Source organism: Grampus griseus (assembly GCF_964374135.1).
Source record: "Grampus griseus genome assembly, chromosome: 8".
In the NCBI taxonomy this organism is placed as follows: domain Eukaryota; kingdom Metazoa; phylum Chordata; class Mammalia; order Artiodactyla; family Delphinidae; genus Grampus; species Grampus griseus.
The window spans coordinates 5062030-5088134 of record NC_139002.1 but is presented as its reverse complement, the minus strand read 5'-3'; the positions used below and the strand labels follow the sequence as shown (position 1 = coordinate 5088134).

Here is a 26105-nt window from a genome sequence, read left to right as displayed (position 1 = left end):
TTCTGACTTACTCTGTATGAAAGTCTCTAGGTCCATCCACAAGACAAAATTTCTAATCATAGAACTATGAGTTTCTCCATCCTTCTGTTATAGCCGTTATGAAAGGACTTCTGTACAGGGTAGAAAAATGCCCCAAATATGTTCAAACTCTTTGACTTGGGGCTTCCCAAGCTGAGTAATTTCACATCAGCTTGTCTGAAAAGCAAGTACCATGTAGAAATCGCCAACAGTAAGAACTTATAGTGCAAGCAGTTTCCAGCGCTGAGGTTTTTATCATCATTTTATATTTTCCACACTGAAGGCAGAGGAAATCATTCAAAGAAGCATCAAACAAGAACAGTAAAAAATGTGGCAACGTTATGGGCAGCTGAGAAAATAGCCATAGCATAGGGGCAGAACAGCCCAAATACAAGGAATGGGATGGCTCCTTTCAAATGAAGACTCAGGGACAACAGGAAATAAAGGAAGGTAAATAGGCAGGGCCACATGCAATAACAACTCCTCCAAAAGTGATTTGCAGCCAGAGGCAGCTTTTCTGCAGAGTTAATTAAGCTCTTCGACCACTCCTTTGCCCTGGGCTCCCCTGAGGCCTCTGCAGGTCCTCTGAAAATCTTAACGTTTGTCTTAACGAGGACACCCAAGACTGTATAAGTTTTAGACCTTACAGAACTTGTTTGCTTCAAGCCTGTCAACCAGTTGACCAGCAAAACAAAGCGTAGCATATGTGTAGTGTGTTTAAAGTTATTTTTCAAGCATTGTATTTCAGCCACACCTACACCCCCAGATTGTAATCAGTTACACCAATATTATCTTTGAAAACAAAAGATATTTACACGAAGACTCCAGTGCCAGATTCTTTCTTATGTCTAGACCCTGCTCTGGCATTATCGAATTTGGGTGCCCTGTACTGATTTTAAGTACTTGATATTTTTGTCTATTTGACTTGTTTGAAAACCAGATCCTGTTTTAATTTAGACCAGTAGGAGGTATAAGAAAGTCTTTATAAGTTAAAATATTTAAATCTTAATTACCTACTCATGTGGTGAAGGTGAAAATCATGCAAGGTTAAACCTGTTCTGCTTCTTACAGAGCGTCCCTCTGAGAAGTGACGCCACCTGTTCAACATCAGTGGCAGAGGGAACATGGAAGCCTTCTAAGCAGGAGAGAAATAGGAGACAGCTAGGGAACTTTCTAGTTCCTCTTGAGTTACATTCTGTAGAGTGGCTTCTCTGTTTATGAATAGAAGTGTGATTTTAGAGAATATCACAAAGCTACCCTAAAATGCAAGCAGAAAGAATGGCCAGCCATTGATACATTTTCCATGTATCCATGGAGGGACTTATGAGACGAATGTTTTCTGATACCTGCTAGGGAGTTGGTTAGCATGATGTGAGCAGACGACCTTAAGTTTCTGAGTCACACAAACCAAGATTCAATTTCCTTCTCTGCTGGTTACTGGTTTTGGTTGTGGGCAAGTTATTTCACCTCTCTGAGCCTTGGTTTCCTCATCTGCAAAATAAGGATGATACTCATCTTACAAATCTGAATGGTCTCTCTTGCACTGTCAATTTCTCCCCTTCCCCAGTGGCTTCTTGGGTTTTTTTGTTTGTTTGTTTTTTATTTTGACTGCACTGCCTGGCTTGTGAGATCCCAGTTCCCCATCCAGGGATTGAACCCGGGCCACGGCAGTGAAAGTGCGGAATCTTAACTACTAGACCACCAGGCAACTCCTCTTCCCCCGCACAGTGGCTTCTTATCAATGGCAAACAGCAACAAAAACAACAACAAAACTCTCTACCCGTACCCCACAAGAGCTGCTCCACTAGCTCGCTCTTTCAGCAGGAAACATCTTGGAGGATATGACTGTGCTTGTTAGCTCTGCCTCACCAGCCACTTAAACCTTTACTTCCTACATGTAGCTTTACAACTTACAAAGAAATGACCAGTGACCAGGTTCTATGATCTCCAAGTTCAGTGATGCTTTCTTAGTCTTCATCCTACTTGGTCTTTTCTAGCTTTTGACTCTATGCTGTGATGATAAACATAGGTTAAACAGAAAAATAATATATCATTCTGGGTTTCTTTCTACCTCTCTTGTTGCTGTCCCCATTGGCTGTCTTATGGTTTTAACCACTTTGGGGTAGGTAAATTCCTGAATTCTAATTCTAGTTCCAAACTCTCTCTGAGCTCTTTCCCAAGTAATGACTGTGTATCTCATGCTGGAGAGGTTGTTGGCATTTCATCAACTCCACTCCCCTGTCCCCGTTATCTTTTCCCTATTTCTGCCAATGGCATTGTCCTTACCCTATTCTCCCAGGCACCGTGTTTGGACACATGAAGTTCCTTTTATTCCTCCTCCTTTCCAGTCCCACTGCATCTCTCTTCGTTCTGCCCACAATCACTCTTCCCCTCATATCACAATAGGCTCCTACTTGGCCTCCTTGCCTCTAGACTCTGGTTCATACCTCGTATGGCTGTCACACTCAATTTGCCTAAAGCCAACTCTAATTATATCTTTTTTCCAAAGATTTCTATGGCTCCCCAGTATCTTTTAGGTAAACTGACCAACCATCTTACCTTTGCTATTTATTACAAACCCTGTCCTCCAAAGAAATGAAATACTCACATGTTCTCTTACATGCCTTGTGTTTTTCTAACGCCATGCCTTTGCTTGCATTGTTCCTTCCATGCTTTTTGTCCTCTCCTGGACATCCTTTGTATATTCACAGGAACTCTCAGATACAATCTCGTCTATGATCCTTGCCTGCTGTCCTCAGCCAGATGTAACCAACTTCTTCCCCCAATTTATTCCTTAAAAAGCACAGATAGTTCTCTTGGGCCATTTATGACTTTCCACTTAGTAGTATACTTATGCATGCACAAGTTTTATCCTCTCTGCCAGAGTGTAAAGCTCATTTAGTTATGTGTTCCTTCAGCAAATATTTTTTTGAATGTCTATTAAGTGCAACCACTCTGTAAAGGTACAGAAGTGAACCAAACACGACTCCTCCCCTCAAGGGACTCATGATGTAATTAAGGAGACAATAAAGAAAATAGATCACTGGGCTTCCCTGGTGGCGCAGTTGTTGAGAGTCCGCCTGCCGATGCCGGGGACACGGGTTCGTGCCCCGGTCCGGGAAGATCCCACGTCCCGCGGAGCAGCTGGGCCATGAGCCATGGCCGCTGAACCTGCGCGTCCGGAGCCTGTGCTCCGCACACGGGAGAGGCCACAACAGTGAGAGGCCCGCGTTCCGGAAAAAAAAAAAAAAAAAAGAAAGAAAATAAATCACTAACGTTTAGTTTACAAACAGTGTGTCAGAGTTATGTACAGAATGTTCTGGGGGAACACAAAGGAGGTGTATCAGCTCAGCCTTGGAGAAGAGGGAGAGCAGAAAACTTCCATGAGCAGGTGATACTGGAACCAAGTCTTAAGTGCTGAGTCAGTCATGGATGATGTGGTGGGTTTGGCGGTGAGAGGATACATTCTGGGTATGGTATATTTAAAGGCTACCAGTTATAAGCCAAGGCCAAGCTTATAACCAGTTCATATTCATGTCCCATACTACATTGTTCCAACACCTGCATTAGAACAGGACCATTCCATTATAAAGTATTCACCATTCTGATTTGTGATGAGAAAAATGCAGTGTAGGAAGTTGTCAAAAATTTACATTGTATCTGTCTTTTAAATTGTAAAATGATGACCATTCTTACTTTTTGTTGTTGTTAAATGTTCTTTCTTTAATGAAACAGTGGTGACAACACACAGTTGTGTCAATGTTTTATTTAGAAAACTAAAACACTGGTAATTTTTTTATTTTTTAATTGACGTATAGTTGATTTACAATGTTGTGTTAGTTTCTGCTGTACAGCAAAGTGATTTCAGTTATACATATGTATACATTCTTTTTTATGGTTTGTCATAGGCTGCTGAATATAGTTCCCTGTGCTGTACAGTAGGACCTTGTTGTTTATCCATTCTACATATAATAGTTTGCATCTGCTAATCCCAAATTCTTAATCCATCCTTCCCCCACCCTCCCTCCCCCTTGGCAACCATAAGTCTGTTGTCTATGTCTGGAAACACTGGTAACTTTAAATGCTGCTCCAATTTTAAAAATTTTGTTTTACTGACCCATGATTTTCAAGAATCAAGCTCTCAGAAGTATTAGTGGATTAGAATTCCCTGGACAGCTTTAAAAAAAATGTATATTGAATTCCTTATGTCACCTTAGTCTTAGTGATTCAAAATTTCCAAGGTAGGAGCTTAAGAATTTGCGTTTTTATAAAACTTTTTAGTTGATTTTGAAAAGCATCCTGATTTGGGAGCAGCTGCTGTACCTGGATTTAACTCACCTGAATAAGTGTCAAATGGATGAGTGGGTGCTGCTCATATAAGGATACATTTAGGGACATAAACTACTTTTTTTCCCCAACAATGAAATGCACACATCTTAAGTGTAGGTGAAAGATAACTCTTTTACGAGAAAGTCTGATTCTTAAGAAGAGAGGAGAAACAGGAGGTTATTTTAGGCCTTTTCCTTTTGTGAACAAAGGGTAATGAAGTGAAAACATAGTACTCTTCAAATGACTTGGTCACTGACGTGAACATGTTTAGGATGAAAAATCATTGTCTGAGAACTGCAAGACTAAGTATGCTCCTGTGAGTGTCACTTAATAAAAAGAAAGTAACATTTTAAAGTCAAGAACATTGATGAATAGGGCAACAAACTTTTATTAATGATCCTTCAGTGACCTGAAAATGCAAATAAACGTCTTTCAGGACCTATTTTAATTAATTAATTAAAACATATTAAGGTTTTAATTTAATTTAATTTATTTATTTATTTCATGTGGGATCTTAGTTTCCTGACCAGGATCAAGCCCATGCTCCCTGCATTGAAAGCATGGAGTCTTAACCACTGAGCCACCAGGGAAGTCCCCTGGACATAAATAATTTTAGATAGAAAACCCCCAGGTCATTTTTCTACATTTCCTTGCCCTATTCCATGATATTAGAGTTCAGCCTTGCATACACAGTCCCAAAAGCATGAATATTGGGGCACTGCTCTGAACCTAGGGAATTTCACTTGCTTTTCTCTTAGCATTTAGATTCATAGAAATTTAGACGTCCCTGAGTTGAGTCCCTGATTTTGTGGGCAAGGAAACAGGTCCCAGAGGGTCTGTAGGACACATCCAAGGCTCCACAACAGAATTAGGACTTTCACAGTCACTTGGTACTGTTTCGTGCATATTTTCACAGAAAATTGTACTTCATGCTTTTCTCTATTGTACATTCATTTTTCATTGAATCACACAAATTGGTAAAGTAAGACAGGTCTTTAATATTTACATTTGTCAGGGGAGGAAAGATAGTCCACATGATGAAGGGCTTGCCCATAGTTATACAGCTACGCCAGTCAGCTCCAGCTGCCATAACGAAATACCACAGACTGGGTGGTGTAAACAACAGGACTTTCTTTCTGACAATTCTGGAGGCTGAGAAGTCCAGGAGCACGGTGCTGGCCAGCTTGGTTTCCCAATGATGAGGGCTCTCTTCCTGGCTTTCTCTCTGCGTCCTCGTGTGGATGGGGGTGGGTGGATGGTGGAAACAAGCTCTCTGGTCTCTTCTTATAAGGGCACTAATCCCCTCTTGAGGGCCCCCACCCTCATGACCTCATCTAATCCTAATTACCTCCCAAAGGCCCCATCTCCAAATACCATCATATTGGGGGTCAGGGCTTCAACAGATGTGAATGTTGGAGAGGATACACTTCAGTTCACAGCAACCGCTGAACTAGGACCAGAACCCAGCAGAATTGGTTTCAGTGACGCTGCACAAACATGTGTTGGGGTGTCCGGGGTGAGGGGCCCTTCAGTATTACATACCCATGCCTTGTCAGTGGCAGGAGAGCTTTGGAAATAACTAGGGCAGCAAGTCCCAGAGTGGGGAATAGCGCTCCGGGTATTCAGAAGCAGATGATTTTACCTCCAAGCGAGCAGAGGAAGATGAAAAGGTTTTCAGCAGGTAAATATTGGAGCGAAGACAGTGCAGGCATGGGGAGAGCTCTGCAGTGGAAAGGTGCGGGCTGTCTCTGGGGAATGGGGTAGAGCCTGTTCAACCACAGGAATGGGCACGTCACGCAGTGGGGCTGGAAAATCCAGCGTTCTCCTCGTTGCCGCACTCTGTGTGTACTCCGTGGACGCTGTGTCTCCGTTTTTACTGTCTGTTTCCTGGGGTAGAGACCCTGCTCTTTATTCATCTGGAAACTAGCAAGGGCTATGGAGAGGGTGGTCCATAAATCTCAAGGCTATTGCAAGGAAACAAAGCCGGAGGCGCCCCAGCCGCGGCGAGGCCGTGCCAGCTGTGAACCAGGGCAATAGAATGTTTCCCGACTGAAAGTGGAAACGCAGCAGAGCAAGAAGGCAGAGAGAAGCAGGTCTCTTGCTAGTGATCTTAAACTGGAGAAAAAAAGAAAAATGATCTTTTCCTAAAATACACGAGGAAGGGGACCTGGGCTTTGAGGTCAACGTTTTCCTTGCACTACTGGCCTCCAGTGGGAGGAAGCTATCCCGGGCTCTAGTGGCCACTGGTAAGGAACAGGACGGATGAGGCCTAAGAAACAGAGGTCAAAAGCGTGGAAACACGGCCGGGCGGAGCGGCGAGCAAAGGGCGAAGCCGGCTCCGGGCTGGCAGCGCGCTGGGAAGGGGCGCGCCCTGCGCGGGGTCGAAGCAGAGGAAAGCTGCCTCATGGCAGCCCTTCCTCTGCCCGGGGGGAGGGCCTTCTGCAAACCTGGCTGGACTCGGAACAATTCATCCTGTTTTTTTTTTTTATCCTGTTTTTAATAAAATCATTTTCAGAACCCCAAAGAGGGCGGTACCCAGAGGAATCTGGAAAATACCCCGCAGGGGCGGGGAGTGGGGCGTGTCCGTATCAGGCCGCTGCAGGCGAACAGACGGTCGCATTGCGGGCAGACAACCGTGCACGGTTCCAGAGGCCGAAGCGCGCCCCCGCCCGGGCCGAGCTGCGGGCCCCCACCCACCCTGCGCACACCCCCGCGTACACCCCCGCGTCTCTGGGCCTCGGGGTCCCGGCGGGGGCGGGGCGTCAGCGGCTGGGGGCGGGGCCTGGCGGGGGAGCACGGCTGCGGCGGCGGGAGGTGCGGGCCCTTCCGTCCCCTGGTTGGATCTGGGCTGAACAAGGGGCGGTGTCTTGCGGCGGTTCTGCGGGCCGGCATTGGGCGCTGGATATGGAGGCGTGGTTTCGTGAAGTCAGTTCCGGTCGGTGTAAATCCCCCGGGGCGGCGGCGAACGGGCTTCAGATGCTTCTGGGTCGCGGTAGGGAGAACTCACGAGTCCTAGTGTGTGAGCTTGAGCGCCGAGCGCTAGAGCGACCCGGCGAGGGATGGCGGCCACCGGGGCCGCGGCCACGGGCAAACTCCTGGTCCTGCTGCTGCTCGGGCTCACGGCACCCGCCGCGGCTCTGGCCGGCTACATTGAGGTGGGCACCGGGCGAGCGCCCGAGCCCTTTTTCCTGCGCCCGCGAGGGAGCGCGGCCTGCTGGCGGGCGGGCGGTGGGGTTCGGGCCGGGCGGGGAGCGCGTCGCGTGGGGGCGGTGGGGGTGGTCCGGCGCTGCAGCGGGTCTGGCGCGCCTCCCCCGCCCCCCCCTGCTTGGCGCAGCGCTTAGCGCTGGAGGTCGGGCTGCCTCCGACGCCGCAGAGGCCAAATGAAAGGCATCGGGGTTGCGGGGGGCGGCGGGCAGCCTCGGCCGCCCCAGCCCCCATCCCGCCCGCGGCGGCGCCACATTCTCTGGGGACCCCGCGCGGCCCAGACGCCCACCCCGCCCTCCCCCGGGACCACGCGAGCCTCTGCCGTGCGCCCCGGGGCGGCCCGCGGCCCGAGACCCGGTGCGGCTGGGCTCGCTCCGGGGGCGGCTGTGCAGACCCTGGCCCCGGGCTGGGGCGGGCAGCGCGCTCCACTCGGGGGGCCGGAGCTTCCCACCGGGGAGCGGCGGATGCGGCCTTTGTTGGCGAGGTGGGCCGAGCCGCGGGGATGCGGGCGTCCCGGCTCGGCGCCGGGGGAGTGCCGCGGTGCGGGGCGAGCGCCTCTTGGGCTGCACCGGAGAAGCTCCGCACCCCGCAGCGGGTGTGCCCTCTCCTGCCTGTGTGCCTCCCGCTCCAGATCCTGCGCGCTGGCATCGGGCCTTCGGGAGGAATTGTTAAATATAGCCGTTTGCCTGAGTCCAATAAACAAGGGGAAACCCTTTTCTGCTGCTGTTGTTGCTCCCTTTTGTGGTGGGTTTCAGCGAGCAGGGACGCGGTACCCGTGAATACGTTGTAAAAACTCTTGTCTAATCGTACTTTTTTGGTGTAAGTAGTTTTTCTGCACCTGATAACCCCGTGCCATCTCTGTGCCGGGAGGATGTTCCAGCGCCTGGGCTCCTGGGTGATTCGCTGGGGTCGGGCCGCGGGGACAGGCGGGGTTGCTGAGGTCCGTGGGTCCTGCAGGGTGGCCTGGACGTGGCCGCTTCCCAGAAACCTTTCTGTTCCTGAGGGAGACGTGGGACTTTAATTTTACTTGCCTTCTCGAAATAGTGCTTGAACTGTCGGACTGGAATGTTTCGGGTGTGTAGTTTATTTCCCCTCTTCGCTATTTTAAAAATTACAATGGATTTCTGCGTGGTTGGCTAATTTCAGAGAGAAGTGAGACTGGATTTGATTACCTAGGCATTGACTGAGAAGTTTCTAATAAAAACCCACAGTTAGAACGTGTTCTTCTGCAGAACGTGTAAATATTTCCACGATTAGAATAAATCTAATCAAGAACGAACCTCCGATGGAACGGCTTAAAACGTTTGTATTCATCCTGCTTAAAGCTTTGATTCTTGGGGGGCCGGGGGGGGAGAAGTTTTAAGTAGAAATAGTTAATGTTTATAATACGCATGCTTTTAGATTAGGATTATTTTCGTTACCACACAGTGGTTAGTTGGATTTATATCTGTGGTCCCCAATATGGTGTCGCAGGGAAGCAAGCTAGATCATTGGGATGGGAGGGGAAGGAAGAAGATTTTGTATGGAACATAGAATTTAACTCTTAGGTCAGGATGTCAAAAACCATTGTTCACACTTTTACCTCACTTCCCAGAGGTATGAGTAACTTCAGGCACTAGTGAATTCACAAAGAAGGGTCCATCAATTTTAAAGTACATCTTCCTTTCAGGTTTAAATGGAATATTAATACTTGATGCCTGCAGAGAAAGAGAAATGAACAATATCAGAATTAGCTGTTGTGGATTAAATTTGATTATTACCCACATCATTGTTCAATCGGAAAGTCTGGCTAGACAGAAAGTAGGCATTAGACATTTCCCTAAAATGGTTTTTGAATGCTGTGTTATGAAACTTCTCTTCTTTGGAACTGTGTTTTTGCCCATACTTGCTAAATTACCTTTCAAATGGTTTTTCCTTTTGTCCAAGAGGCAGCATTTCCTTCATATGTATATAATTTGATTTAGTTTATTTGCTTTCAGGCAAAGGACTGCCTAAGCCTTGATGTAGCTGAGAATGGCCTAAATCAGGATTCGCTTTGGGATGGTCCTTATTGAGATGAGCCAAAAGGATTCTAGCCAAATCCCTGATCAAATTGCTTGGCACAGAATTATTGATTGGCCAGTCTTGAGTGTTGCTTGGTGTTGACTGAATTAATCTCTTACACCTGTTTAAAAGACAAAAAGTCTCTGTACTCAGGGTCACTTCCTCTGTTAAATCTGAGACAAGTTCAGTCGTGGGCCTGCTCCCATGTGGGATTCTCAGATGGTATTTGTGCTGAAATTCTGCACTCTGTACAGTGGACCTTGAGGCTTCTGAGAGCCAGTTCATTCCACCACATTTTAAAATGGGCCCTTTGATAGTCAATTTTCAGGAAACTCAATGCATGATGTCTGAGGCAGAGGACCAAGAAGCTTTGTGCTGATATTTCTGATTGGTGGTGGAGGGGATGTCACATTATGACCTGGACAGATACCAATGCCTCTGATAGGAACATCAGCCTGTTAACCTCATAACCATGTAAAAATCGTTTGATAAATGTGATGGGCTGAGTTTTGGCAAATCAGGCCCTCCTCTCGCAGGCTTTTGTTTCATCCTCTAAAGCTGGGCTGTCCCACAGTGTAGCCACTTGCAGTGTGGCTATTGTGATTGAGGAATGAACTTTCCATTTTATTTAATTTTAGCTAATTTATATTTAAAAACAAATACTCTATTCGGTGATTGGAAAACATTTATCTGTGTTTGAAACAACTTGGTATGAGTCTGCTTTTTAAACTATTTGATACATTTCATGAAATCTAAATGCAGATCCAGTATTTCTTGTGAAAATTTAGCATCTGAATTGAGGTGTACTGTAGGTGTAAAATGCACACCAAATTTAGAAGACTTCGTATGAAAAAACTTGTAAAATAACTCATTTATAATTTTCATATTGATTGTATTGAAATGGTAATATTTTACACATAGGCTAAGTAAAATATATTAAAATTAGTTTCACCTGTTTCTTCTAATTTTAATGTGTCTTCTAGAAAATACAACATATGTAACTCATATCTACTGGACAATACTAATTTAATTTCTTGCTTAAGGTTGGTGCTGCGTGAGTGTTTTTATGAGCACAATTTTTAAATACGTTGCTATTTTTTCCCCCAATAAAGTCTTGCTTAAAGTTGGTCCAGTATGATCTTAAGAACAATTTTGAATATTTTTCTGTTACTTTTTCAATTAGAATTTTTATTTAGAAATAACTTCAAGCTGACAAAAAATTATAAAAATTGTACAAACAGCTCTTATACCCTTTACCCAGATTCATCAATTTAACATTTCTCCTATTCAGCATTTGCTTTTTCATTCATTTTGTTATTACGTATTTTTTGCTGAACCGTTTTGAGAGCAGGTTGCATACATCATGTCCATCTACCCCTGAAAACTTCAGTGAGTATTTCCTAAGAACCGAGGAAGTTGTCCTACATAAGCTTAGTACAGTTATCAGCTTAAAGAAATTTAACTTTGATACAATACTTTGATTAAGTCTGCCGTCTGTATTCCATTTTGCCAGTTGAACCAATAATGTCCTTCATAGCATTTGAAAACATGTTTTTTGTTTGTTTGTTAAAGAGCTTTAGAATTCTTGGCAATAATATGTGAAGGGTTAATTTTTTTCCAGATATAAAAATCATATTTTTAACTTATCTGATATTGTTTCAACTCTGGAAAATCAAAACTTAAAAACCTTTCAGGATTCCTTAATTATATTTCTCTTACTGAATTCTTGGGCTTTTGCATTTTTTTTTTTTAAATAAGAAAAATTATATAGGGAGTGCATATTCATTGTAAAAATTTAAAATGCATTTGAACAATAAGAAATGAAAAATAATCTGAGATTGTGTTGTCCAGGGAAATCTCACTGTAAACGTTTTGGTGTGGTGTGTATCCTCCTAGAGCTCTCAGGTACGTACATTTTATCAAAGTGACACATAAATTGCGTATTGAAGCTGGTACCTAACAATTAGTATTTTGAATTGTTCTAAAATGAACTACTGAAAGAAAATAGTTTTCTGTGTGATAAAAGTAGGGATAAATTTTTGTACAGTAACTGTAAAGTCTGTGGAGGGAGGCCATTTGAGAATTCAAAATCACCCATAATCCAATTTTCATGAGTTGTTTTTTTAGTGAGATAAACTAGATTACCTTGACTCTTAATTAAATTTCATATAGTGTACCTTGATTTATGTCCTAGGATGGAAAGTGAACCATGTAGGCGTATTCAAATAGAAACAAGTTCCAGTCCTTTGTATCAAGTACAACTAATAACTACTTTATTGCTGAGAGAAATTTTCTTGCATAAGCATCATAAGGATTTTTTTAATGAAACTTTTTGAAACATAACTATAATCTATTTTTAAAATACAACTTTTCATTTGTTATTCATCCCACTAGTGTTTGTTGAACACTGCTACCAGGTTCTGTGTTAGATGCTGAACAGTGCAGTAACAAAAGCAACTGTGCATGGGGCCTTTTCCTCTGCAGTGCAGTTGCGTGATGTGATTTCCAGGCCCTATGCCCAGAGATTCTCATTGAGGATATCTGGGATTCTCATTGTCACAGGCTCCCCAGGGGATTTTTATGTGCAGGTAGAGAAAAACAAACTCCAGTAAACAAAAAGCCAACAGAACTCATTTGGGGACATTATCTTATGTAAGCCCCCAAAAGTCTGGTGAAGTAGGTATTCGTATCCATACCTAAAATGGGAGTCAGGTGAGGCGGAGGGTTCAAGGCGGTGCAGCAGGGCCAGGGTGAAAATTGGTCTGTCGTATTCTGAGTCTGTCGTGCACTCTTTCTTCTATATCAGGGTGTTTTGGTTGCAGATTTCTTTTTACTCCGGTCTACCTGTTTTCTCCACTATCAAAAAACCTGATGTGAATATTTTCTTTAAAAGAAACTAATTTCATAGATGTTGTAATATTATCATGAATCAATATATGGCAAACTGCTAACAATGGTTATCTTTGAAGGATGTAATTACAGGGGACTTGGCCTTTTTACATTTTCCATAGGTTTTAAAAAACGTCTAATGCTTTTTAATATAACATGCAAGTTCCCTCTTTTTTTTTTTTGGCTGCGTTGGATCTTTGTTGCTGCACGCTGGCTTCCTCTAGTTGCGGCGAGCGGGGGCTACTCTTCTTTGCGGTGCGCGGGCATCTCATTGCGGTGGCTTCTCTTGTTGCGGAGCACGGGCTCCAGGCGCGCAGGCTTCAGTAGTTGTGGCACGTGGGCTCAGTAGTTGTGGCTTGCGGACTCTAGAGCGCAGGCTCAGTAGTTGTGGCGCACGGGGCTTAGTTGCTCCGCGGCATGTGGGATCTTCCCGCACCAGGGCTGGAACCCGTGTCCCCTGCATTGGTAGGCGGATTCTTAACCACTGCGCCACGAGGGAAGTCCCTATCTTTGTATTCTGATAACAAATTTTAAGGAAAGAAACGGTGACCACTTGTGAGGAATCTTACCAAAATCAGTGTATGGGATTATTTGGAAGAGAAAAGGTTACTGGCACCAGATTTATGATCACTGGCCTAGTTGATAGACAAACTATTAGGCAGAGGCTGGCACAGTAACCAATATGACTGGAATAAGATTGTGGTCCAGAAAAAAGTCAATCAGCATTTGGAGTGGGGCACCTGCGGTGTGGGTTAATTGAACAGCTCAGCACAACCTTTCTACTCTGCCTTCCTCAGCCTCACGCCTCCTGTGGCTGCAGAATGGCTGTTGCAGTTTCAGAGCACGTGCTTTGATTTCATAACGTCCAGGGGATTGTGGGGCTTTCTCAGAGCACATCAGCACAAGACCCCTCAAGTCTTACTGTACAGAATTATATCAGGTGCTTCCAGCCGCACCAGTCATGGGTGGGGAGGGGATGGTGGTGCTGTGATAGGCTTAGACTGCACACTGGGTTCTGTTGGAAAAGCGGGCTGTGGATGTTGGGTAGATAGCAACCCAACGTCTGCTACCAGGTCATTATCTGTTTGGGAGGTTATATAGCTAAGCTGGCTGGAAAGAAAAAGAATGAATTTATTCTTACCTAAATGATCTGTGAGTTAAAGGTTTGCCGGTGAAATTGAGACCTCAAAGGAACCTCTCAGGTGATTATCAGGATCTCGGCACGTCCTTTTGAGGGATATTGCCGTCCAGAACAGAAAGGCAGGAATGGAGAAGTACGTGAAAATTTGTAAGGGAGGTAATTAGCCTAGAGAAGAAGAAAACATGGGATTTAGTGTTGGTGAAGAATGTAAGCATTGTCAGATTTTTATATATTGGCTCTGGAAGGCTAAATAGATGACTTACCTAGGCTGAAGCAGAATTTTTACCTGGAGAAATGAGCCAGTAAGAGTGTGAAGAGTATAGGACCCTTTAATTATGAATATGACCAACATAGTATAGTAAATATATAAAAGATACTCATATCCACCACCCAGTTTTGTTAAATTTTAGCACTTTCTGTATTTGCTTTAGCCTGGTTTTTTTTTTTTAAAAAAAAAAACTAAAACATCATCAGTAGAGAAATAAAACATTGTTAGGCCTCCTTTGAACTTTCCCCCATTCCATTAACCTTCCTTTCCAGAAGTAACTCTTACCTTGAGTTGGGAATTCAGCATTCCCACTCATGTTTTCGTGTTGAGAGAGACCCCTTTCATCTCTCTGGATTCCAAAGAAACTTACCCAGGCTCTTAGAGTTGTAATAAATATTTGTCAGTGCAGAGTGCTAGTTGTTCGAGCATATTAGGGTGATTTTAGAAGGTAACAATGCTAAGATATTTGAACTGAAAGTAAGGGTAGCCCTGTGCTCATGAAGGTGCCAAGCACTCAAGGCAACATTGCAGCCCTCTCCACCCACATCGCAAGCCTGGAATTTTTTGAGCTTTTAAAAATTTAAATACACAAAGGAAAAAAAGTTACAGCTCAATGTATTTTCATAGAACATACTCGTGTGACCACTGCCAAGGTCAAGAAATAGAACATTCCCGTCCCCCACTTCCCCGTCCCCCTCCCTCTCCCCCAACTATTATCCCAACTTCTATGGTGATTATGTCTTGCTTTTCTTTTTTATAGTTTTACCACCCAAGCGTTCATCCCTAAACACTGTAGTTTAGTTTTTCCTGTTTTCTCGCTTTATAGAAATGGAATCTTTCAGTATATATTGAGTATCTGGCTTCTTTCACTGAGCATGTTTTTGAGGGTCATTTGGATTGATGAGCATAGCTGTGGTTCGCTTGTTTCCACAGCTGTATAGTATTCCAATGTATGAAGAAACCACAATTTGTTCTACTGTTGATGGACATTTGGAATGTTTCTGGTTTGAGGCTATTGAGATAATACTGTCCTCTCTGCTGCTTGCCTTTTTACACTATTCCTTATGATGTCTTTAGAGGAAGTTCTTAAGTTTAATGTCTAATTTGTCAGTTTTATTTTTTTAAATTATGGTAGGTGCTTTTTGTGTCCCACGTGAGAAGTTTTCCCCACCCTGAGGACATAGTTATTCTCCTGTTGCCTACTGGGGGCCTTTTGTTTTGCCTGTCACATTTGGAGCTACAGTTTACCTGGAACTGATTGTTGTGTAGATATGAAGTATTGGTCTTTTTATTATTCTTTTTTTTTCCGTATGGCTATCCAACTTGCACCATTTATTGTAAAGGTCTCCTTTCCCTTCGTTCTCCCATGCCACCTTTGTTGTTAATTAATATCTCTGTATGGGTGAGTCTATTTCTGGGCTCTCCTAATCCATTGATCTCTTCTCTATCCCTGTACCAAGTCCACTCTGTCTTAATGACTGTACTTTATAATAAGATTTTTTTGTTTTTTAAATAATTTTATTTATTTATTTATTTATATTTTTTGGCTGTGTTGGGTCTTTGTTGTTGTGTGCGGGCTTTCTCTAGTTGTGGCGAGCTGGGGCTACTCTTTGTTGCAGTGCGCAGGCTTCTCATTGCGGTGGCTTCTCTTGTGGAGCACAGGCTCTAGGAGCACGGGCTTCAGTAGTTATGGCGCGCGGGCTAAGTAGTTGTGGCTCTCAGGTTCTAGAGTGCAGGCTCAGTAGTTGTGGCGCACGGGGTTAGTTGCTCCGTGGCATGTGGGATCTTCCCGGACCAGGGCTTGAACCCATGTCCTGGAATTGACAGGCGAATTCTTAACCACTGTGCCATCAGGGAAGTCCCTATAACAAGGTTTTATAACTACTAGAGCAAGCCCTTCTGCCTTGGTTGTCTTCAGTAATGTCTTGACTATTCTTTAACCCTTTTCTTTCCATTTACATTTGCCACATTTAGCCAAAAACACTTGTTGGAATTTAGATTCGATTGCATTGAGTCTGTAGTTGAATTGGGAAAAATAGACATTTTTCCAATACTGAGTCTTCCAACCCAGAAACATGGCATATACCTTTATTTAGGTCCTCTCTAATTACTCTCAGTGTTTATAGCTTTTTTCATAGAGATCTTGTACATCTTATGTTAGATTTATCTATATAGATATTTGATGTTTTTAAATGCTATAGTAAATGGCACCTTAAAGTTGTCATTTTGTTGTGGTTGTTGAAATGAAGTTGATATTTTCAAATTGATCATGTATTCAGCGGTCTTGCTAAGCTTGTGTACTAATTCTAATAATTTATCTGTAATTTTGAAAATTTCTGAGTATATTCTGTGAATTGTGACAGTTTTATTTCTTTCCTTTTATTTTAAAAAAACGAGATATAATTGAATATAACATTGTGTAAGTTTACGGTGTACAGTGTTCTGATTTGATGCATTTTTATATTGCAGTATGTTTACCATTGTACCATTGCTGCTAATACCTCTATCAAACATAATTATAATTTCTTTTTGGTGGTGAGAGCTATTAAGATCTAGTCTTCTAGCAACTTTGAAGTTTATAAAACAGTATGTTGATTGTAATCACTGTGCTGAATGTTAGATCTCCAGAGTTTACCTGCTGTTTACAAATTTGTACCATTAAACGACATGCAAGTTTTGATATATAATATTTGCATTATCATTCAAGTAAAAAAATAGATTTTTCCGTTGTGATTTAATTTTTTTACCCAGGTAATTTAGAAGTACACTTCTTAATTTCCAAAGATGTGGAGATTATCTGGTTGTCTTTTTGCTGTTTATTTCTAAGTTAACTGCATTGTGGTCAGAGAACTAGTCTGTATGATTTCAGGTTTTTGAAATTTATTGAGACTTGCTTTATGACCTAGTTTATGATAGAATTTTTGTTGTGTGCATAGAGAAAATGTTTATTCTGTAGTTGTTACTTCCAATGTTTTATATGTATTCTGATCATGCTGTTTTCATGTTGTTCAGATCTTTATTCTTAAGATTTTTTACATCTTCTTTTTTTCTTTTATTGAGAAAGGTATGTTAAAAATCTCCCACTGTGATTTTGGAAAAGTTGTTTTTCTCCTTGTTATTCTGACAAGTTTTGCTTTGCTTATTTTGAGGCTGTCATTAGGTGCATACAGATTTAAAATTGCTATCTATTCCTCAAGAATTGGACTTCTCAGAGTTATAGTTTCCCTTGTTATCTCCAGTAAGGTTTTTGCCTTTGTCAGTACTTTGTCTACTATTTCCACCTTTGTGTTTTAGATGTGTTTATGGTTGATTTTTCTTTTGTTTACTTAGGAGACAGTGTTTGTCTTTTACTGGAATATTTAGTCCATTTACATTTAATGTGATTGCTAAAGCATTTGGGTTTTCATCTACCTTCTTATTTAGTGTTTTTTGTTTGCTCTGCTGGTTCTTATGTTTCTTTTTTTTCTTTTTTTTCAAATTGAAGTGTAATTGACACACAACATTATATTAGTTTCAGGTGCACAACATAATGATTTGATATTTGTATGTGTTGTGAAATGATCACCACAGTAAGACTAGTTAACATCCATCACCACAGATAGTTACATATTTTCTCGTGTGTGTGATGAGAATTTTTTTTTTTTTGCGGTACGCGGGCCTCTCACTGTTGTGGCCTCTCCTGTTGTGGAGCACAGGCTCTGGATGCGCAGGCTCAGTGGCTATGGCTCACGGGCCCAGCCGCTCTGCAGCATGTGGGATCTTCCTGGACTGGGGCACAAACCCGCGTCCCCTGCATTGGCAGGCGGACTCTCAACCACTGTGCCACCAGGGAAGCCCGAGAACTTTTAAGATTAACTCCCTTAGCAACTTTAAAATATACAATACAGTGTTATTAATTATAGTCACCATGCTGTACATTACATCCCCAGGACTTATATATATTATAACTAGAAGTTTGTACCTTTTGACCATCTTCACATATTTTGCCTGCCCTCCACTCCTCAACCCCCACCTCCCACCTCTGACAATGAGTGATCTTTTCTCTATATTTACAAGTTCAGTGTTTTTAGAGTCCACATATAAGTGAGATTATACAGTATTTATCTTCCTCCATCTGACTTATTTCACTTAGCGTAATCCCCTCAAGGGGATTATGTTGTTGTTGCAAATGGTAGGATATCCTTTTTCATAGCTAAATAATATTCGTGTGTGTGTGTACACCATTTATTTTTATTCATTCACTTATCAATGAACATTTAGGTTGCTATGTTTATTCCCTTATTTAACTCCTTTGGAGGTGGTTATTATTTTACTTCTCTCTCCTATTACTTTGGAACATATTTGTATAATCTTTTGTTTTCCCTTTAGTGGTTACTTTAGACATTTCAATATCTTTCACTTAATTGGTATTAATTGGTATTTTTGCCCTCCTCCTGCTCAGTAGAAGGTTATTAGAACACTTTAACTCTACTTAACCCCTCTCAGCATTTTTGCCATTGTTGTTACGTATGTTAATTTCATTTAAACCCCAGAAGACCTTATACAAGCCATGTTTTATACAGTCAAATGAATTTAGATCAGTGATTATGAACTTTGGAGGCACACTGGTATCATCTGGGGGAACATTTACAGAACACAGATTGTCTGCACTCCAGTTCAGACAGATTTCATCAGGGTTTCTTGAGGGAGGGTGTCAAGCATTAGTGTTTCTTAAAAACTCCTCCGGTGCTCGCTTCGGCAGCACATATACTAAAATTGGAACGATACAGAGAAGATTAGCATGGCCCCTGCGCAAGGATGACACGCAAATTCGTGAAGCGTTCCATATTTTTGTACAGCTACTATGGAGAACAGTATGGAGGTTCCTTAAAAAACTAAAAATAGAACTACCATATGACCCAGCAATCCCACTACTGGGCATATACCCTGAGAAAACCATAATTCAAAAAGAGTCATGTACCAAAATGTTCATTGCAGCTCTATTTACAATAGCCAGGAGATGGAAGCAAGCTAAGTGTCCATCACAGATGAATGGATAAAGAAGATGTGGCACATATATACAATGGAATATTACTCAGCCATAAAAAGAAACGAAATTGAGTTATTTGTAGTGAGGTGGATGGACCTAGAGTCTGTCATACAGAGTGAAGTAAGTCAGAAGGAGAAAGACAAATACCGTATGCTAACACATATATATGGAATATAAGGAAAAAAATGTCATGAAGAACCTAGGGGTAAGACGGGAATAAAGACACAGACCTACTAGAGAATGGACTTGAGGATATGGGGAGGGGGATATGGGGAGGATATGTGACAAAGTGAGAGAGTGGCATGGACATATATACACTACCAAACATAAAATAGATAGCTAGTGGGAAGCAGCCGCATAGCACAGGGAGATCAGCTCGGTGCTTTGTGACTACCTGGATAGGTGGGATAGGGAGGGTGGGAGGGAGGGAGACGCAAGAGGGAGGAGATATGGGAATATATGTATATGTATAACTGATTCACTTTGTTATAAAGCAGAAACTAACACACCATTGTAAAGCAATTATACTCCAATAAAGATGTGAAAAAAAAAAAAAAAAACAACTCCGGTGATTCAAAGATGCAGTGAGTTTGAAAGCCTCTGATTTAGATTTACATATTCTCTTTGTTATTCTTCCTGCCTTTTGTATCTCTGACCTTCATTTTGGGATAATTTTTTGTCTTCCAAAACACACTTTAGAATTTTCTTAAGGTTGGCTGGTGATATATATTCTTTCACCAAATACCTGTTTTAGTGTCTTTCTTCAAGATAGGTTCATCGGGAATAGAATTTCTTTCATCATTTTAAAGATCTTATTCTTAATTCTATTCCTGGTCAATATCTTGGTGTTCAATATTATCAATAGCTTATTGGAATTAACTGTCAGATTGTTGTTCCTTTGAAGATAATGTGTCCCTTATCTCTGACTACTTAGTAGATTTTCTCTTTGAATCTGATTTTCAGCAATTTTACTGTGTACCTAGGTTTGGATTTTTAAAAAATGTATAGTCCCTTGCCATCCTTGGGGGATTGGTTCCAGGACACCCCTACCCCCAATACCAAAATCTGTGATGCTCCAGTCTGTTATGTGAAATGGTTCTAGTATTTGCATGTAACCGTCAAATATCCTCCTGTATACTTGCAATCATCTTTAGATTACTTAAAATACCTAATGCAATGTAAATGCTATGTAAATAGTTATAAATATAATGTAAATGCTATGTAAATAGTTGTAAATATAATGTAAATGCTATGTAAATAGTTGGCCCGTGGCAAATTCGAGTTTTGCTATTATGAATTTTCTGAATTTTTTTTCCCCTGAGTAGTTTCAGTGCATGGATACACAATCTGAGGATATGGAAGGCTGACTGTCTTCGGCTTGTAGAGCTCCTTGAATCTGTGGTTTGATGTCTTTCATCAGTTTTAGACAGTTATCAGCCATTATCTAAGTATTTAAGTATTTAAATATTGCTTCTGCCTATTTCTCTTTTCTCTAGGACTCCAAAAACAAACATCGTAGACACTGTTACTCTGTCCTGTGTGTTTTTCCATGCCTCATTTGATAGCTTTTCTTTTGACCCATCTTTTGGCTTACTAATGATTTCTCCAGCTATATCTAGTCTACCATGAAGTCCCATCCATTGAGTTCTTAATTTTAGTTGTTATGGTTTTCAGTTTTATAATTTAAAATAGTTTTTTTTAATTGTACCTAGATCAGAGATGAAATTCTCAATTTTTGTCTTTTGTGTCTTTGAACATGAAAAGTATACTTGGAGTCTCTGTCTGGTAATTCCTATGTTTGGGGTCCCTGTGGATCTTTTCCTGTTGTCTGTTTCTGCTGGTTATTTATTCATTTTATTTTGTTTCCTTGTTTGTCAAGTTTTTTTTTTTTTTTGTCAAGTTATTTTTGATTGTGAGCCATATGTTTTATTTACACAAATGCTTATAGATTAATTTAAGGCCTAGGCTAATGTTATGCTCCAGAGAATGTTTGATTTGCTTCTACCTGGAGTTTGATGAACTAGAGATCCAGGATCTCTCATTTCACCGATTGAGAGGATTGGAAGTTGAGCTGCAGTCTCTGTGAAGTCCTGTCAATTCTGGATTACCCTTCTAGGTTCAGCCTGCCTTGGGGTATCAACTCCAAACCACTAGTGTATTTCCAAGTATGTTTCCTTTCTTCTCTCCCTCCTGCCCCTGGACTCCAGTCCCTTTCCCATTGGTCCTTACAGGCTGTTAAAAGCACTGCTCAGCTACTCCCTTTAGGATCTTTCATCATCCCCAGAGGAAAAAAGCCCTGTGAGCTATATTCATCTCCTTGGACTTTCATCCTCCTCTGGTTACTGACCTAGGAAATCTTCCCTGTCTTTTTAGGTCCCTACTGCCTTTAACTAAGTGCTTTTTAAAGAGTATTTAGTTATGTGGCTGCGCTGAGTCTTAGTTGCCGCACGTGGGATCTTTGTTGCCGAGTGTGGGATCTTCATTGTGACACGTGGGATCTTTATTTGCGGCACGTGGGATCTAGTTCCCTGACCAGGGATCAAACCCAGGCCCCCTGCATTGGGAGCGCAGAGTCTTAACCACTGGACCACTAGGGAAGTCTCTAACTAAGTGCTTTTGAAAAATATTTTATGTTGCTTTTCTAGCTGTCCTCATCAGGAGGGTTGGTCTGAATTACCTAGTTGACCATAACTGGAAATTAATTCCCTTGAAATTAGATATCTACTGGGAGTTTATAGAGAGAACCTGTGTTATTTTATTTTAGGTAGTTGGGGAAGAAGAATAGACAAGCAGGAATAGAGTGGCAGATTCTGGTGGTGGTTGGAGTGATAATAACAGTGATAGTTATATTTATGGTGCAATTAGTATGTATAATGTTTCACATGTACTCACTGAAACCTTTGAACTACCTTCTGAGACACATACTATGGTTATCCCTGTTTTACAGACATAGGAACCAAGGCGTGGACAGATAAAGTAACTTGACCTAGGTCACAATCAGTAAGTGATGAATTGGCTCTCAAGTTTGTGCTAACTGGTAGAACAGATGGCCTGGTCAGAGGCCTGGAGAAGGGATATCTCAGGTCAGCACGGGGCCACCAAAGGTTTATGGAGAAGTTACCGAACAGTCAACATTTAGGCAAAAATTTGCAGTATGTGATTCTTAGTAATCAGAACGTAAAGAGAAAACTCTTCTGAGGTTATTTTTCCATCTTTCTCCACTACCAAACCACTATCAGGTCATGGAACTTAGATTTACAGTCATTGTACGTTATGACTTGAGTGCGTATCATCTCAGGAACCTATTTGCTACTTCTTACAGCCTTTCATTAAAAAAGACAGATTCTAAATTGATTTTTTACAGATGATTATTATGGTGACTCTTAGTGTGTATCCTGTGTTAAGGAAAAAATATATGGTCATCGTGAAAAATCTAGAAAACACGGGTAAAGCTAAAAAACAAACAAAACAGAAAGAAATTAACTGTAATTTACCATCCAGGTAAGTAACTTAAAAATTTTCCCAGTCTGTGTTCTGGACATCTTTGTTTTTTGAAAGAATGGATTCCCCCTTATATGTTTATAAGCTGTTTTCCTGCCTTTTGACATATTGAATAGCTTTCCAAGCCGTTAAAATATTTTACAGCGTCACTTTTAATTGAATCACCCTTCATGGTTTGGGGCATTTGAACTCCCTGCATTTTTAAATATGCAATTTCCACCACTTTTAGTTGCCTTTCGTACTCTGAATTTGGAGTACTTAAGCTGATGCACAAATATTTTGAGTTATTGAATGAGAATGCTGCCTGCCAGCCAGTGATTGGATGTTTGCAGCAGTATTGGAACCATAATTTGAATATTTTATTGCATTTTGCCCTTATTTTATTGTTGAGTAGCACATGGTTTGATGGAGTTGGTGCTTATTTGGTGCTTTCTAGATCTAGAGTCTTTGAACTTAGGTGAACACACAGTGGGCTCAGTTATGTAGAAAGAACTAAGGAATATTTATAAAATGATAGAATTAAGGTTTTTCCCCCATTTTCCCAAGATTAAATGATTATTAAAAAACGCACCACACTGTATAGAAATCAACATTCTCTCCCATAATTTTATGCATCTGGGACTGTAGATATGTCACTGTCCCTGCCCCACATCTTCAAATTAACATTCTTTTTTTTTTTTTAATTTTATTATTTATTTTATCTTTATTTTTTGGCAGTGTTGGGTCTTCTTTGCTGAGGGCAGGCTTTCTCTAGTTGCGGTGAGCGGGGGCTGCTCTTCGTTGCTGTGCACGGGCTTCTCAGTGCGGTGGCTTCTCTCGTTGTGGAGCACGGGCTCTAGGCGTGCAGGCTTCAGTAGTTGCGGGACGCGGGCTCAGTAGTTGTGGCTCACAGGCTCTAGAGCACAGGTTCAGTAGTTGTGGTGCACCGCCTTCGTTGCTCCACGGCATGTGGGATCTTCCCAGACCAGGGATTGAACCCGTGTCCCCTGCATTGGCAGGCGGATTCTCAACCACTGCGCCACCAGGGAAGCCCCAAATTAACATTCTTAAGTCACAACAATAAGTCTTCTCATAGGGGGCCTTCTGGGAAAGCAAGCTATTTCCTCCGCTCATATTTCCCTCTTTTTGTAGCATGCACCAGCAGTCTATCCAAGAAGAATATACTGGGGAGTAGGGAGGGCATCCACCAGCAAGCCCATGGTTGTTGACAGCCATAAGATTAGTGACAAGCACAAAGGGATATGTCAACATACTGGCAAAAAATCCTGTGACAGCTTGGGAATAACTCTTCATTTCATTCATGGTGGCAACCCCACCTTCCAGTGCATAAGTATTGACGAGGTAGGCCAGTGAGTTACAGAGCCACAAAGAAATGCTGTCACCTAGGAGGCAAGGAAAAAGACCCGCAAAAAATCCTAGGATGGCTTCTTCCCAATAGATAGTTGCTAGGAAGTCACAAAATCCACAGTACTTGGATTCTCTGCCAATGAATTGTACCACAGATCTCAGAGTGATCACGTGGAAGGGATGTATGATGAGAGTAGCAGCAGAATGAGCCGTCACCTCTCGAGTTGTCTCCTTGATAACTCAGTCAAAGGAAGAAGAAACTTCTTTCTGTACATTTCCAGATCCTGACTCCTCAGCCTTGTCACACTGCTGGTAATGCTGTAAAACTTTACCATGGACCACAGTTCCAAGGACCCCTGAACACAGTCTTGGAGTTAAGCCTGTGAACAACCCACGCTTCCCACTGATGCTTGCAATGTGCTGAGCATAATGAGAGGACCAGGAAGCTGATAAAATTGCTGCCCCAAAAATATTTCATTCTGTTTTTGGAGGAGGAGGCTCATATCCCACCTGGATGAGCACCTTCATGTACATGAGTGGCTGGGACAGGATGGTGAGACCAGAGCCCGGAGCACCTGACTGGCTGCGTCCGCCATGATGGCACCCATGGACGGACAGACAGATGGAACCACCAAGTGACGAAGCTGGTCCCGGATCACGTGCGAGGGCCGCTGGCTTCACTGGCCCGCCCGTGGTGTGCCTAGAATTAAGTTTTTAAGGATAATTTTTTCCTAAAACACTGGAAGTAGTTGAGATTTGTATAAATTATTAGCTTTCTAGTGACAGAACCACCACCACCACCCGCAAATAACGTGCATATCTTTGAACTTGCCCATCTTTTCAGGGTTTTATGTAAAAATAAGAGTCTTTAATTCTGTCATTTATTTGTTTATAATTTACATTTCTAATTTTTCTTTAATGCAAACAGTATGCAGTAGATATCTCTTTTTTATCCTTTTAGCTGTAGGATATCTCAGATTGACATTTAAAAGAACCTTTGGATGTAACTTGTTCCAGAGTTGAAGACTTTCCCTGGTAACTGGTTCATTTGAAGTTCTTCATGGTCATCATTATTGGCAGACATTTATTAAATTACTGTATGCAGGGCACTGCACAGAACACATAGCACACAGCTGAGGGCAGCATATATTGGGTTGGCCAAAAAGTTCATTTGGTTTTTTCCGTAAGATGGCTCTAGTAGCACTTAGTTGTCTTTAACTTCATTTGAAACAGTTTTGTTAGATTGTATTGTGACAGCTGTCATATGAGTATGCCTTTTTTTTTTTTTTTTTTTTTTTTGTGCTACGCGGGCCTCTCACTGTTGTGGCGTCTCCCGTTGTGGAGCATAGGCTCCAGACGCGCAGGCTCAGCGGCCGTGGCTCACGGGCCTAGCCGCTCTGCGGCATGTGGGATGCTCCCGGACTGGGGCAAGAACCCATGTCCCCTGCGTCGGCAGGTGGACTCTCAACCACTGCGCCACCAGGGAAGCCCATGAGTATGCATTTTTTAAAAATTATCAAAATTTGTGAATTTTTGTGTAGCCATTTTAATATTAAAGATGGAAGAAAAAACTTTCAGCATATTATGCTTTATTATTTCAAGAAAAGTAAAAACAACTGAAATGCACAAAAAGATTTGTGCAGTGTATGGAGAAGGTGCTTTGACTGATGGAAGGTGTCAAAAGTGGTTTGTGAAGTTTCGTGCTGGAGATTTCTCGCTGGACGATGCTCCACGGTCGGGTAGACCAGTTGAAGTTGATAGCGATCAACTAGAGACATTAATTGAGAACAATCAGTGTTATACCACTCGGGAGATAGCCGACATACTCAAAATATCCAAATCGAGCGTTGAAAATCATTTGCACCAGCTTGGTTATGTGCATCGCTTTGATGTTTGGGTTCCATGTAAGTTGAGAGAAAAAAGCCTCTTGACAGTATTTCCGCATACGATTCTGTACTTAAACATAATGAAAATGTTCGGTTTTTAAAACAAACTGTGATGGGTGATGAAAAGTGATACTGTACAATAACGTAGAACGGACGAGATCGTGGGGCAAGTGAAATGAGCCACCACCAAGCACACCAAAGTCCAGTCTTCAGCCAAAGAAGGTGATGTTATGTATATGTGCTGGGATTGGAAGGGAGTCCTGTATTATGAGCTCCTTCCGGAAAACCAAACGATTCATTCCAACCAGTACTGCTCCCAGTTAGACACACTGAAAGTAGCACTCGACCAAAAGCATCCGGAATTAGTCAACAGAAAACACATAGTCTTTCATCAGGATAACGCAAGACTGCATGTTTCTTTGATGAGCAGGCAAAAACTATTACAGCTTG

At 42.0% G+C, this 26105-nt stretch overlaps 1 protein-coding gene and 1 pseudogene across 4 annotated transcripts in view; one reads left to right on the top strand and one right to left on the bottom strand.

Moving 5' to 3' along the window:
• The first annotated feature begins 7321 nt into the window (after positions 1 to 7321).
• The window catches only part of APLP2 (amyloid beta precursor like protein 2), a 72428-nt gene continuing 53644 nt past the window's right edge, over positions 7322 to 26105 (top strand). For 2 of the 3 annotated variants that reach the window (XM_082659708.1, XM_082659707.1), the window contains exon 1: positions 7322 to 7502. In XM_082659708.1, coding sequence (XP_082515834.1) covers positions 7407 to 7502 — 96 coding nt within the window. In that variant the 5' untranslated portion in view covers positions 7322 to 7406. The remainder of the gene's footprint in view (positions 7503 to 26105) is intronic. The other variant, XM_082659709.1, reaches the window with a different exon arrangement.
• On the bottom strand, positions 7685 to 24365 carry LOC309826402 (mitochondrial carrier homolog 2-like; annotated as a pseudogene). The gene is made up of 3 exons: positions 23445 to 24365; positions 8390 to 8549; positions 7685 to 8204 (listed from the first exon to the last, which is right to left on the bottom strand). The product of its transcript is annotated as a mitochondrial carrier homolog 2-like (transcript).